This window comes from Aulostomus chinensis, chromosome 17 (genome assembly GCF_037954235.1).
Source record: "Aulostomus chinensis isolate RoL2024-O1b breed Wild chromosome 17, RoL_Achi_v1.0, whole genome shotgun sequence".
NCBI lineage: Eukaryota > Metazoa > Chordata > Actinopteri > Syngnathiformes > Aulostomidae > Aulostomus > Aulostomus chinensis.
The window spans coordinates 26,066,472-26,079,743 of record NC_141336.1 but is presented as its reverse complement, the minus strand read 5'-3'; the positions used below and the strand labels follow the sequence as shown (position 1 = coordinate 26,079,743).

Genomic DNA, 13,272 nt, shown 5'->3' with positions numbered 1-13,272 from the left:
TACACAGGGAGGCACGTGTCAGACCACGAGATATAAGTTGTGCCCACGCTTTAGTGATTATGTTGGCTACAAGCTATAACTTGTTCAGTCAATTCAGTTATTTTAGATTCTTGGACAAGTTGTGTCCTGTGTCCCTGAATGACGTCTTTCTGAGAAGAAAGACAGAGTCCTGAGTTGTGGTGCAGTAGCGTTCACTCCTGACCCATGAGGGACCACCTGAGCCCACCCCTGCAGGTCTGGTCCCCCCACAGGGTTCACACTGACCAGCCTGTGATTCCAAGAGCGAAGGTGCTGAACAAGTTATTAATAAATAATAGTGTTTTTCAGATTTCATTGTTGAATGAAGATCAAAACTAGAAGTAAACTGATGAAGGATAACCTGGGCCATGTGTCCGGAGGCCATAAACAGAAGATAACATTTCATCAAACACTGAGATGTTTCTCATGGTTCTAAAGGAACATGTCAGCTTTCAGTGGATCCCCAGATTTCCCTGCCCAGAGAAGCTGGAAGCTGATAGGGCAGACGGAGCCATGCTCACGCTTCTCACCACTACCATTCATTGTGCTAAGCTAACTAGCTGGTTTCAGTTGCTTAACACAACACAGGGAATGTTTTCCTCTTTTCCTGCTGGTTCTGGGGATGATGGATGATGAGAAGCTTTCCTGAAGTGTTGGCGTGTTCCTTTAAACAGAGCACAGCTGCTCTCGTCCTTCACGCTGAGCTGAGGGTGAGTGCTCCGGGTCTGCAGGGGTCCTGATGGTGAAAGTCTTCAGATCTACTTGCTCGCAAGTTTCTGATACTCATGGTTAATTTTCAGAGTAAACTCCACCTGTGCATGAAGAGCATGAGGTGCGTTTGAGAGATCCTGATGAATCGAGTGGGTGGTCCTTAACTGACATTGTTTTCTCCAACGTGTTCGTCATGATATCAGTCTGAACTCTTGATGGGATCCACATCTCGCTCCTCTGCAGCGTTTGAGCTTTTTAGCTGATCACTTCCTGTTGAGAAGCAGCTGGCGTTGACTCGAGGGACCCATTCTGCAACCCTCCGGTCTGTGTAGAACCCCTCAGGACTGTCCCCCTCTCAGGCCACCCTTTGTTTCTGGAGCCCCTCGATCCAGCTTCAGTGGGAGAGCCATCTGAGCACAGATCTCCTTGTTGCCTTGCTTTGCAGTGACCTGCATCACGTTTAACCTCGAACGGTGTCACCAGGCCGCTCACCTGCGCCAGGATCCCTAGTGTCATGTGTTTTGTGTTGCATGGGAGGGTCCGCCGCCGTTGATGTGCCCGATCGGAAGCATGTTTGCTCAGTTTACTGCTGGTCTCTGGACCCTGGACAGCTGAAGCAGGATCTCTGTTTTTTTCATCTTCTGGACTCCTGATTTTCAGATTTAGTCGCCAGGGTGAAACACAGCGCCGCCCTTCGTCAGGGCGCCGGCTCGTAAGTGTTTGCTTATGGTGCTTGCTTGTGTTCAGTCGCCATGTTGTTATTGTTACACCTCCACACCAGCACCAGCACTGGACTGGAGCCAGGAGGCTGTTGGTGCTGCCGGTTCAGCAGCGAGTTCCCACCCACGTCCGATGTGGTATATGAGGCACCAACGTCCACTGGGACTCAAGGATGAAAACGAGGATCCTCACAGCAGGAAATGAGCTGCAGCTGCTGAAAGCTCTGACCAGAGGCTTCACTTTCACGTCACGTCTCTTGTTAAACCAGAGTCCTCTGATGCCCTCCAGATGAACTTTCTCGTTTCCTCGTTATTCAATTAAAGTTAAGTCCAAAAAAAGAGGGGGGGGGCTGAGCATCTGTGACAGACTAGTGAGTAAATGTGCTTCTCACACACACACACAGACACACACACACACACACAGCAGAGACTTACCTGAATCCTCTCCTTTCACCTGTAGCCATGAAGACGTGAGGGTTCATTTAACACCTCTGAAATTGTGTGAATTATGAAATTTTGCCTCAGAATTCGATCTTGACTCAAGAGTGAATGGAAAAAGATGAGATGGCCAGAGGTCACAGGTGCAGACTGAGGAGAAGAGCTTGTTTCTGTTGGTGAAGGTGAGCGTGGTGGACTAGCAAAGAGGGGAGCAGGAGGCGAGGCCTGGTCCGTGGGTGGATGTCTGTCAGGTGGGGATCAAAGCTCTGTTTATGTTCTCCACCCGAACCCTGACATGGAACCCGGTGCTGCCAGCAAACTGGTCCACATCTGAAGGATCTGAGCTAATTATGTGTTTTGTAATTAAAGGTTACTATTCACTTTCATCAATTACTCACGTGCAGCAGGAGCTCAGTGAAAGTTGACTTTAGGGCCCCAAAATTGATTCAAGGTCAGTGACAGACTGGGGTAGTACTGCAGACTCAACACTAGGAGGCAGTGTTTAAGTATAATTTCAATACGATAAGGAGTTCAGAAATCGCATAAAAACACGAAATAATTTATTTATTTTTATCTATCTAGGAAGTAGAATAGAATACATATATTGTCATTGTGCATACAAACACATAAAAGCATTAAGGAGCTTCAACTGTTCAGTACAAAAAGTTAAAAATGAGATGTTAAAAAAGGCCTTCAGGGCGACATTCGCTTGGCAGGCTGAAGCACCTGGTTTTATTAACAAATGAATCTTATTCCCCACGGAGGAGAGGGACAACACAGACAAACACAAAACAAATCCATCATCCCTCCATCATCCCTCCATCATCCCTCCATGTTCCCCCTCTCCTCCTGTTCAGGGTGGTGGGGGTGGAGCCTATCCCAGCAGCCTTCCCCCTGGACAGGTCACCAGTCCATGGCAGGGCCAACACATAGAGACAGACAACCATTGGCTCTCCCAGCCACGCCTACGGTCAATTTAGAGTCTGGATTAACCTGGTCCCTCTTGATGTCTTTGGACTGTGGAGGAAGCTGGAGTACCAGAGAGAACCCAGCAGGAACAGGGAGAACATGGAGACTCACCCAGAAAGACCCCGTGCTGCAGCCGGGGCTCCACCCTCAACCTTCTTGATGGGGGGCCACAGTGAGGACCACTGCTCCACCGGGCCGCCCCTCAACCAAATCAAAACCTAAAATGTATTCATAGACAAATAATATCCCAACTGAAATAACACGGTCAACATCCACGCGGTAGTAGCTAAAAGAATGCAAAAATGTGTTACAAGCGATGAAACTGAACCATAAAAGCAGGTTTTAACGCACTTCTGAATATTTCAGGATTTCATCGAGGCCGAAACAGCTGAGCTGTTCCCTGGAGTGTCGGTAGAACTGAGATCGACCGTGTTCTCATCTAATATCGACGGATTCGTTTCAGATATCTGATTTCTAGTTAATATACTTTTTTTTCAATCTGGGTCAAATCCAACCGCAGTGGCATTGCGCATGTGCAGTTCTTAAACTGCCTGGCAGTACCATAGCAACCGAGGCAGCCTGTCAACATGGTGAGTGTTGTGCTGTCGACTCTTTTAGGCGAATTAAATATGCTATTTACCCCGTTTTTTCCAGTCAGTTTCGAAGTTTACTGCATCCACCGGCGAGAGTCCTCCCTGACGTCATGTTTATCCACCCAGTCACCGTTACAGTGTCTGGGTAGCATGTTTAGCATCTTTAATTAGCTAGTTAGCCGATACGTCTGTCAGCTAGCATTCGCCAGCTAGCAGTGTGATACCAGCTCCCGCCCCGGGATTTATGTTCCTCTGGTGTTTTCCTGATATCACGTATTACAGCAGATTTTGGAACATGTTGTGTCACTCAAATAGCAGCTGAATCCCTCTGACTGGCATTATCCAGAACCTGTTGAACATGGTCGGCTGTGTGCTCAGAGTTGATGTGGGTCTTCATGTTGTGTCTCCAGGCCAAAGCAACGACTGTGAAAGACGCGCTGGCTAAATGGGTGAGGACAGGAGGGGCAAGAAGTGGTACACACGTCCTCTGCTGGAGAGCAAAAAGAACTAGCCACATGAAATAGTACTCTGGTGCAAAGTCCAAAAAAAAACGATGAATTTGATATTGATTTTGTTCAATGTATATTTTCTGTCCAGAATTAATAACTGCATTTGAGGTGTGTGTGCGTGTGTGTGCAGGAGGAGAAGTCAGGAGAGAAAGTGAACGAGGCCAAAGCCATAAAACTGTACGGTCAGGTTCCTCCCATAGAGAAGATGGACGCGTCTCTGTCCACGCTCAGCAGCTGCGAGTGAGTCCATCATACGAGGATGTGCATTCCTTGAATATCCTCCATGATTTGCCTTCAGTATCTGATGTGCTGTGTCCTTCACAGGAAGTTGTCTCTGTCCACCAACTGCATTGAGAAGATAACAAATCTTAATGGCCTGAGTGAGTACTTTTACTTTATAAAACCTGCACAGTAAATCCACACAAAAACACAGTTTTGGGCAAACTGTGTGTGTTTGTCCGTTCCTCCAGAGAACCTGAGGATTTTGTCACTGGGAAGAAATAACATCAAGGCACTCAGTGGGCTGGTAAGTTGTGAGACCAGATGAACTCTCTAAGTCGAGTTCAGATGTCAGAAGTAGTTACACATGCTTGTATGATGTACTAGATTAACCTTATTTACTCTAACCGTGTGTCTGTGCGTGTGTGTGTGTTTGCAGGAGGCAGTAGGAGACACATTAGAAGAGCTGTGGATCTCTTATAACTTGATTGAGAAGCTGAAGGGAGTTCACAGCATGAAGAAACTCAAAGTCCTCTACATGTCCAACAACCTGGTCAAAGAATGGGGTGAGCTGACAGACATGATGGGTTCCTGACAGGTTCTTCCTAGAACCGTGCGAGCGACTCCCTCATGTGACCTCTGTGTTTTGCAGGAGAGTTTGTGAGGCTGGCTGAGCTGCCGTCCCTCGTGGACCTGGTGTTTGTTGGAAACCCTCTAGAGGAGAAGCATTCAGCAGAGGGAACGTGGATGGATGAAGCCTCCAAGAGATTACCTAATCTGAAGAAGCTGGATGGTAAGAGCGTTTCAGCTGTCACTGCTGCAGTACGAGTTTACAGCTGTTGAACACAAAACTGATCGAGTCCAAGTGCATGTTACAGGGGGCCCTGGAGGGAATTGGGAGAGGGAAAAATCAGGAGTAGAGAGAAAATTGTACGGTACTTTGTGAGGTCCCACAGAACTTTTGATGTAGCGTAATCTTGTACTTCTGTGGGTTCGTGGAAATGTCACGTCCTTTTTTTTAAACAATCTATTTCGGGGAGCTCCATATTTTCTTTTCATTGTTAATAAGCAATGTTTTACCAGTAAAGTGGACCTGCCTTAAAACTGAAAGGGCTCTTCCTCGGTCAACACTTCACTCCTGCAACAGGAAACATTCTTCCTGTGCTGAAGTCATAAATTGTAGTGAAACTGTTTTCCTACGTCTAATCCAGCTTGAGATGATGTTTCTGAAATGTCTCCATAAAAGCAGGCCCCAGGTTTGTAGCTGGCTCTGACTCGTGTGCTGTTGCAGGAACGCCGGTGATCAAGGAGGAAGAGGATGAAGGAGACGGAGAGAGCTGAGAGGCTGCAGAGCTGCACTCGTCCGCCTGAGACTTCTCTGTTCCCCTTGAGCTTTAACATGGTGCTTTTCCTTACTTTGAATGTTTCTACATCATTTTTATACTCTGTGGTAGACTGACAAGCACAAATATAAGCTAGCAAAATGATAAATTCAAGAGCTGACCTCAGGGATGCACAATATTGGATTTTACATTGATACGCCAATATTCTAGCGCTGCTATAGCCGATATGTACTGGTATTGATATTCTCTATAAAACAGATGGTATTCACTTTTGGTACAGTCAGAAAAACACGTTAACTGGAATTTGAGTTTATTTTTTGTTTCCAGAACATTTGGAAAAGCCCATAAATCATATTTTTATTGTTGTTTCATTGTCGTTGATGAAGAGACTTCAGTAATACGAAGATCAGTACTGATATATTTGGAATATGATCAGTTTCTGCTGATAGCAACGACGTGCTGGTGTTATTGTGCATCCCCGAGTTCTTCGTGGTGGGCTTGGGACCGGAGGCATGATTGGTGTGACTGTGAAAAGCACATTTTCTTACGCTCTGGACAGCATTCTTATTATGACCCTGAAGATGAAGTAGTTTTATATGTAAATCCTGTGAAACAAAGTAGTAGCACAATATTACTGTTGAAAGAGGGAGTCGCAAGCTTTCTATGCAGTTGGCGTCTGTGACAACGCTCGAAATGAAGGACGCGTCTCCAATGAGACCAAAAGAGGAAAATCCAGGAAGTAGTTTCCTCGTGCTGGGCATTTGGAGAGTATGTAGCTGAGCGTGTTCCTCAGGATTCCCACATCCAGGAAGATCTCAGCGTAATGGGGCCAAGTATTTATAGTAATATTCTGTACCTCCACAACTGTGACGTTACTGTAGCCTTTTGTCCTGCTAAAACCTGCAATGTTCTGAAGGGAAAATGAATCTGCACAGTTTCACGTTACAAACTAACTGCATTATTCCTGTTCTCAAAGATGTAATAAACAGATTCATATTTGAATGAATGACTGCTGTCTGTATGAAGTAACCTTCATGTTAGAAATTATTTCATGCATGAGTACACAGCTTGTGAGAAGTTTGTGTTTCTATCTGATCTTGTGATCTGAAATAAATGCTGGGAAGGTAAGTGGGGCATTTTCTTACCTGAGGCTGATGAAGAGACCAAATGAAGCTTTTGCAAAGTTCCAAACCATTAAAAACTACAGAAAGCCTACATTTTTCTGAAGCGCAGTTTGATTGGTCGACTCAGACGTCAATCGCTTCCGCTTCCAGGGCAATGGCGCTTACCCGGAAGTTCTCTGATTCACCGCGAAATCTCAACAACGGAACTGAGGAGCTGTGCCAATGTACCTGGAAGTGTTGTACACGTGTATTTACTGCACTTCCATTACGAAAGTATAGTTTGCGGGTGTTTGGCTCCGCCCCGTGAGGCCGTCATGCAGCGGAGTAAAGCGGCCGTGAGCGTGGAGGTGAAGCGGGTGATCGGCGCTCTGTGTCGGCTGCTAGCGGCTGTCGGCCTCCGTGATGTCCCGGTACCGGAGACCTTCAGACGGGCTAAATTTGGGGGTGAAGCCCAGGTGGTGGGTTCCGTTACTGTCTGTGTTTGAGGTTCTGACGTCACTGCTGTGTTTGTGGAGGAGTATTTAACAGGAACATCAGCAACAGCAGGTCTCTGCCCTGTAAATCATTTGAGACGTGGATTCTGTAGAGGCCCGCTAACACTGACTTAAGATCAGCAGTGGACTGAAGTACACAAGTACTACACGGCAGTCAAAGTACAACTAATCCCAGTCAAACTTTACTCCTCAGCAAATGAAACTTATTCAGTCATATTTTTATTTGCGTTAAAGAAGTACTGGAGTACTTCCTTTGAAAAATAATTTCAAAAGTAAGTTTATAACTTACTTCGTATATTTCAATTACTTTTAGTCTTGGTCGAGAAAAATTAATTGATGAATGAAGTATTCTTTTGGCAGAGGAATTTATATTTGGACTTTAGTACAGAGGTTGTGTACTTTGTCCAGGCATTACTGGACGATGCAGACGCAGAACTTCACCAACTCAAACAGGTTCTCGGCACCATGTGATCGCTGTGTTAGTGACGTTCAGAAAAATACGTTTTCATCCTTAAATTCAGAAAAATGTACGATTTCTAAATAAATGAGATGGTGAACTTGTGAATGGGTAAAAATGGGGAGGTTTTTCTTCTTCGGTGAATGTGACACTTCAGGGGCATGTAGGAATCTGCCAGGGTCAAAAAATAAGTCATAAATTCATGAGAACATATTGGGATGAGGTTCTAGTAGTCGTCTCTCCTTCCAGGAGAACCAGCTGTGGCAGCTGCTGGCCAACATCCTGCAGGCATCTTCAGCTGCATCCTCCCAAGGTCACGCTCACGAAACCGCCGGTCAGTGACGCTCTGGCTTCTCAAAGACCGACGTTTCCAGGAGCGTCAGATGGATGCTGGAGCGTTTGCTGGGGAGATCCCAGACATGAATAAAAGATCCTGAGTCATGCATCGTGACATGGCTTTGCTGTGTGTGTGTGTGTGTGTGTGTGTGTGTGTGTGTGTGTGTGTGTGTGTGTGTGTTGGTGTCATAAAGATTTTGAAAATGTAAAGGAGCTCTCGATCCAGTATCCTGTGGCTCCATGTGTGGTTAAATGAGTGTCTCCTCTGTGACGTGTAGCCCCAGAGCGCAGGAAGCTGGTGGCGGCGGGCCTGTGGCGGATGGGTTACTATGCTGACTGGATGTATGAGCAGGGTGAGGAGGATGGAGGACTCACCAGCAGGGACCTCCTCCTGGCTCTGGGCTGGCTGCTCGCGAGCGGATCCCTGGAGACCCTGCTGACACGCCGAGTGCAGCAACTGGACAGAACACTACTCCCAGCTGCACCAGTAAGAAGCCCTGGTACCAGTAACACAAGGCTGCTGCAGACTGGTGACAAAGTAGGACATGAAGTGTGTTCAGGTGCATTTCACCTGCAGGAACTTTGCCCAGGAGCAAGAACTGTTTGAGGAACTCTGTGTGTTTCTATCACAGCAACGAGGGTCTAAATTTAGCTCCAGGGTACTTCAGCTACCCCCAGAAACGTCCCTGCTTGGGGGGGGGGGGGGCAGCATTTAATTTCGCCCCTCCTGCTTAGTCTGCAGGAACAAGCTCACTGGTTTTATTTGCGCTTCTGGACTGTTTGTTTCTCAGGGGTGAACATGCTAACATTAGCGGTAGCCTGTGTAGTAACACTTCAGTACAATGACATCAGCCTGTGGATTTGTATTCTTTCATATTTATATCTCATATCTATATTCAGATGAACCCCCTGATTGCCGGTGAATTCCAGGTTGAGAGCCCCTCCCTCAGGAGACTTCAGTGGCTGATTGGCCGGCTGCGCCACCAGGGGCGGAGCCTGCTGTCTGTGCAGGAAGAACGAGCCCGCTTGCTTCATGCCGTGAGGACATTCTCTGTTTCTAACTTGCGCAAAGAACAAGACAATCATGGCTAATATGAAACCAACGATGAGAGGCAGAGACACTCGGGACTGAAAACCACAGAAATTTGTAAAAACACAATTCAGACATTTATATTGTTTGCCACAACATCAAAAAATATTGAATTCAGTAATCACAAGGAACATTCAGAGACTCGATAATGACTAACAGAGAAATCCATCTTTTTACAGGTTCATTCTGCAAGTGTCTCAAACGCCTCCTCTTCCTCTGCAGATCAGAGCTCCTCTGTGCTGAGGGAGGTGTGTCAGTGTGAAGTAGGATTCAATGAAAAGTGTGAATATTCCATTTGTGAGTGCACCCACAACATCTGTGTGTGTGTGTGTGTGTGTGTGTGTGTGTGTTCGTGTTCCAGGATTGTGTTGCTGTGCGGCAGCTCTGTGACCTCCTCCAAGCCTTTGTGAACTGGAAGCAGGTGGAGAAAGTCTTCTGGACCTGGATGGTGAGTTAGACAACAACACACCGTTGACTGTCAGGTCACACACCCACCAGCGGACAGAGTAGAGTACAAGTGTGTGTGTGTGTGTGTGTGTGTGTGTGTGTGTGTGTGTAGTACAGTGTGGTGGATTGCCATGTGAAGGATTCTGCAGTTGGGAGACCGACGCTCACAGTCAGGAGGAGCATGGCAGCCTGTCGCCCTGGAGACGTTGGGCTCGAGAGACTGGAAGACGTGCTGTTGAGGCTGGACGCGGCGAAGGTGGGCCTCACAGCTTCATATGAATCATTATGTAATCAGACAAAAACATTTCAAAACAAGGAATACGATCAAATCACTACATCGTTTTAATGAAAAAGTCAACCTAATTGTCCTTCACAGCAAGTTTAGTCTTGTACTGTTTTTGTGTCAGACGCTATGTGGTCGTATTCCTCGGAACGTCCGAGCACCTCCTTCTGCTAATGTTAGCAACACACGACGATTAACGGCGAGGAGCTGTGACTCCAGTTGTCTGCAATCTCTGTTTCCTTTTGATTGGTGGATTGTGGTCCCTCCCTCACGTACTCTGTCCAGGCCCGTGGGCCCTCTGAGGACACGTGTTGGCCCCTGCTGGAGCTGAAGAGAGCCGTTACGCTGCTCTCGTTCACCATTTTGCATCTTGGGTGTGTTTTCATGGTTAGAAGATGATGAATCAGTTCAATCTGTCATGAGTTTGGTGTCCCACTTCGTTGGGACGGGTCAAGTTCTGAATGTCCTGCCGAGTGATGTCAGCCTAAATTTCCTCACCCTTTGTCCCAGAGAGGAGCGAGGACAAATGGAGAGGATGCTGACGACAGAGGAGAGAGACTCCAGGGTCCTCCTCTCTCTTCCCTCCCCCCCCAGATCCCCCTCTCCCAGGCTTACCGAGCCAGGCTGCAGGCCGGGGGGGCCCAGGGTCAGGGCCAGGATACAGGCCTGCTGTCGGCATCTCAGGCCATCGAGCTGCTTCATCACACCGAGGCGCAGCTGCTGGAGGGGAGGGACGCACAGAGGCTGGCCAATAGGAGTCGGCTGCAGGACATGATTGGCAGGCTGGAGCAACTGGTGCTGATAGCACCATAGACCTTAGTGTGGCTCTCGCTCTGCGTTCTCACATCACCCAACAAAATGTTCTAGAATTTAGCAAAAGATCAACTACAATGCACAATGGAGATCTGAGCCTTCCACACATGGAATCTATTCATGTCAATCATCTGTAAATTCATCTTAGTCAAGCACAAGCGGTCGTCTCCAAAACATCATTTGCATGTTTATTAATCAAATGAAAAACTTCAGTTGTCAGTCCAACAGCAAAACTGCCACTTTACCATTAAAGCTTTGATCAGGTGGGTGTTTTTCAACCAGTGTGAAGGAAAAATACTGAAAATGCTACAATAAATGGAATAGAAAACAGTACATGATAGCAGAAATGCTCCTCTTGACTCAGTTGTCTGGAGTTATCTTGAAGATTTAACAACGAGCAGTTTTTGCATGTAGGAGTTGAGCCACTTCTGTCTCTCCATGGAGGTGAGCAGCTTACTCTTCTCCCTGAACGCAGCGTCATCAGCCACCACCATGTTCCTCTTCACCAGGCCGCCATCCTGCGATGACCACTCAGCAGGCCACGCCCTCTCCACGCTAGGGGTCAAGACCCATACATCATCCAGAGTCGGACTGTGACCACAAGATTCAACACTCACACGAGAACATGCAGCAGACGAAGCTTCTGATGTCATCGTTGCCTCCAGTAAAAGAGGCGCTCACCGCCGGCTGAATTGATCCCTCAAAGACATTTTTCCTCCCCTCATCACTTCTGTGACTCAAGAATGCAGTTCTTTGATTTGGGATTGAAATATCAAACTGAACAAGAACAAGCTGACGGTCGCGCCGGGCTGAGCGTACGTCTTTCCTGTGGTACGTTACCTTATAGAGTATTTACCTTGCATCTTCCCTCCCTGGAGCAAAGAGCCACGCCTCCCTCATCAAGCCTGCCTTCCTATTGGGTGCTGCCCCGAGGCTGGGTGCTGACATCATGTGGAGGCTCCAGTCATGGAGAGAGAAGGAGGGGAAGACGACACCCCAAGAGTCTGGTTTGTTGTCAGGACGTCTGGAGGCAGATAAGAAACTTTCTGATTCTGATGGACATGGACTGTAGGACGAGGCTGAGAGGCCTCTACCGCGTCGCAGTGACACGTTCAGCACAGAGGAGACTTGAGTGAGTGACTACCTGAGAGGCTGAGGGAAGCCGGACGTCACCATGGTGATACCCAGAATGCAAAGCAACAGGAAGGCTGTGCGGGGTAGAGCAGGTAGTGGCGTCATCCTTACTAAAAAAAAGCACAACAGAGAGAAACGCCAGTGACAGAAGTACGAGTTTGAGTTGCTACTTCAGATGAATGAGGGTGTGCGTCAGCTGCCGGCGCCGAGCGTCCTGAGCTGTGAGGGCTCGCAGTTCTGCTCAGTCCTGCTAAAAACCTCCTCCAGGGACCTTTACAACCACTTCCAGCGCCTGGTTGTCGTTGCTGACATAACTCTTCTCAGTTGGAAACATGAAAGAGTCCCGGAATACAATTGTGTCAATATGGGGTTCACGTCGTGAAAACTTGTAACATTCATTCACCCACCACAACAGCACTGACCACTCCCACACAGGCTTATAAGCTGGAGCTTCCACACTCTTCACTAGAACTGAAGAAGCCTCTCGGATGAGAGGTGAAACGTCTTCAAGATAAACTTACGTCCAGTTGACCAGATTTTACTTCGCTTCGAACATTCATTCAGTTTCTGAAAAGTTAATGAAGCCACATTGTAGACATTGTTTCTAAAAATGTAAATATATTTTCCTCCGTCATGTTGGAGTCTCCATGTTTGCTTGAATCAAGTCACTTCCATCCGATCACATAGGCTGAGGTCCTGCATCCGCCCATCAGTGAAAGGCTTCAGAAAAGCTCCTGTTTTTCACAAAGTCAGCTTTTAATTATCGGCACTTGGAAAGCATCAAACTCTACGGGATAGAACAGAACTTATCAAAGGAGAAGTCTGGAAAGTTGAGCCATAAAGGATTCTAGGAACAAACTCATGGAATTAATATGAACCAAGATTTAAATAACCGGCTGGAACAACGCGGAACGCTCCACGAAGAGCAGCAACACTTGGAGCGCTTGTTCTTGTCGTGAAGGACACGCCCCCATGTTCAAGTCTCTATGGAAGACATCGCATTTTGACTGCTCCACAACTCTGAGTGAGATTCGATTCTAAAGTCATGTATTAGTCAGAAATTGGCGTTTCATTTACCTGCGTCTCAGGTGGACGTTGCTGTCGGTCAAAGGTCTGAAAGCAGTCGCTCGATGTTGGATTTTCGGAGGTCAAAGGTCAGCTTTCACTCCAGCGTGACAGTAAGAACCTAAACCCTTGGCTTGCCGTGTCTGTAAGCAACTGAGTGCGGCGGGTGACGAGCATCCACCTGTTGTCTTACATACTGATATATACCCTGAACTGGACTACTTTAGCCCCCCCAGCCCCTCCCACCCACATGCAAACTTGCACCCTTCACCAGATCAAACCACCTTTGAGTTTAGTGTGCAAGAGGAGCGACCTGCTGGAAGTGCTGTTCGCTTGTTAGTGGCCAGCGTCAAAGCCACGTAGTCATGGTGCTGTTGTGGAGAGACGCATCTTATTACTGGAAATCATTATAGCACTTCTGTGCGTGTGCGTGTGCGTGTGCGCGCATGTTCATTCATGCCAACTCTGTTTTCTCTCCTGCCCTAAGACATCAACGTCCTCATTTCTCTA

At 47.3% G+C, this 13,272-nt stretch overlaps 3 protein-coding genes across 4 annotated transcripts; 2 read left to right on the top strand and 1 right to left on the bottom strand.

The window, feature by feature from the left end:
* The first annotated feature begins 3,323 nt into the window (after positions 1-3,323).
* Positions 3,324-6,535, top strand: dnal1 (dynein, axonemal, light chain 1). The gene is made up of 8 exons (XM_086181749.1): positions 3,324-3,445; positions 3,859-3,897; positions 4,088-4,197; positions 4,282-4,337; positions 4,428-4,483; positions 4,616-4,742; positions 4,829-4,969; positions 5,468-6,535. Exons 1-8 carry the CDS (start codon positions 3,443-3,445, stop codon positions 5,515-5,517), a joined length of 582 nt encoding a protein of 193 aa, XP_086037875.1. The 5' UTR covers positions 3,324-3,442; the 3' UTR covers positions 5,518-6,535.
* A 279-nt stretch (positions 6,536-6,814) lies between these two features.
* Positions 6,815-10,999, top strand: tedc1 (tubulin epsilon and delta complex 1). 2 transcript variants are annotated; one of them, XM_086181741.1, is made up of 8 exons: positions 6,815-7,053; positions 7,844-7,928; positions 8,209-8,417; positions 8,831-8,968; positions 9,200-9,268; positions 9,382-9,468; positions 9,580-9,723; positions 10,261-10,999. In XM_086181741.1, exons 1-8 carry the CDS (start codon positions 6,958-6,960, stop codon positions 10,561-10,563), a joined length of 1,131 nt encoding a protein of 376 aa, XP_086037867.1. In that variant the 5' UTR covers positions 6,815-6,957; the 3' UTR covers positions 10,564-10,999. The 2 variants fall into 2 exon arrangements, with proteins under 2 accessions (XP_086037867.1, XP_086037866.1); XM_086181740.1 differs by having other exon boundaries at positions 6,815-7,101.
* On the bottom strand, positions 10,789-11,802 carry pth2 (parathyroid hormone 2). Its single transcript, XM_086181755.1, has 3 exons — positions 11,708-11,802; positions 11,418-11,629; positions 10,789-11,140 (listed from the first exon to the last, which is right to left on the bottom strand). Exons 1-3 carry the CDS (start codon positions 11,800-11,802, stop codon positions 10,938-10,940), a joined length of 510 nt encoding a protein of 169 aa, XP_086037881.1. The 3' UTR covers positions 10,789-10,937.
* Positions 11,803-13,272: the final 1,470 nt, after the last annotated feature.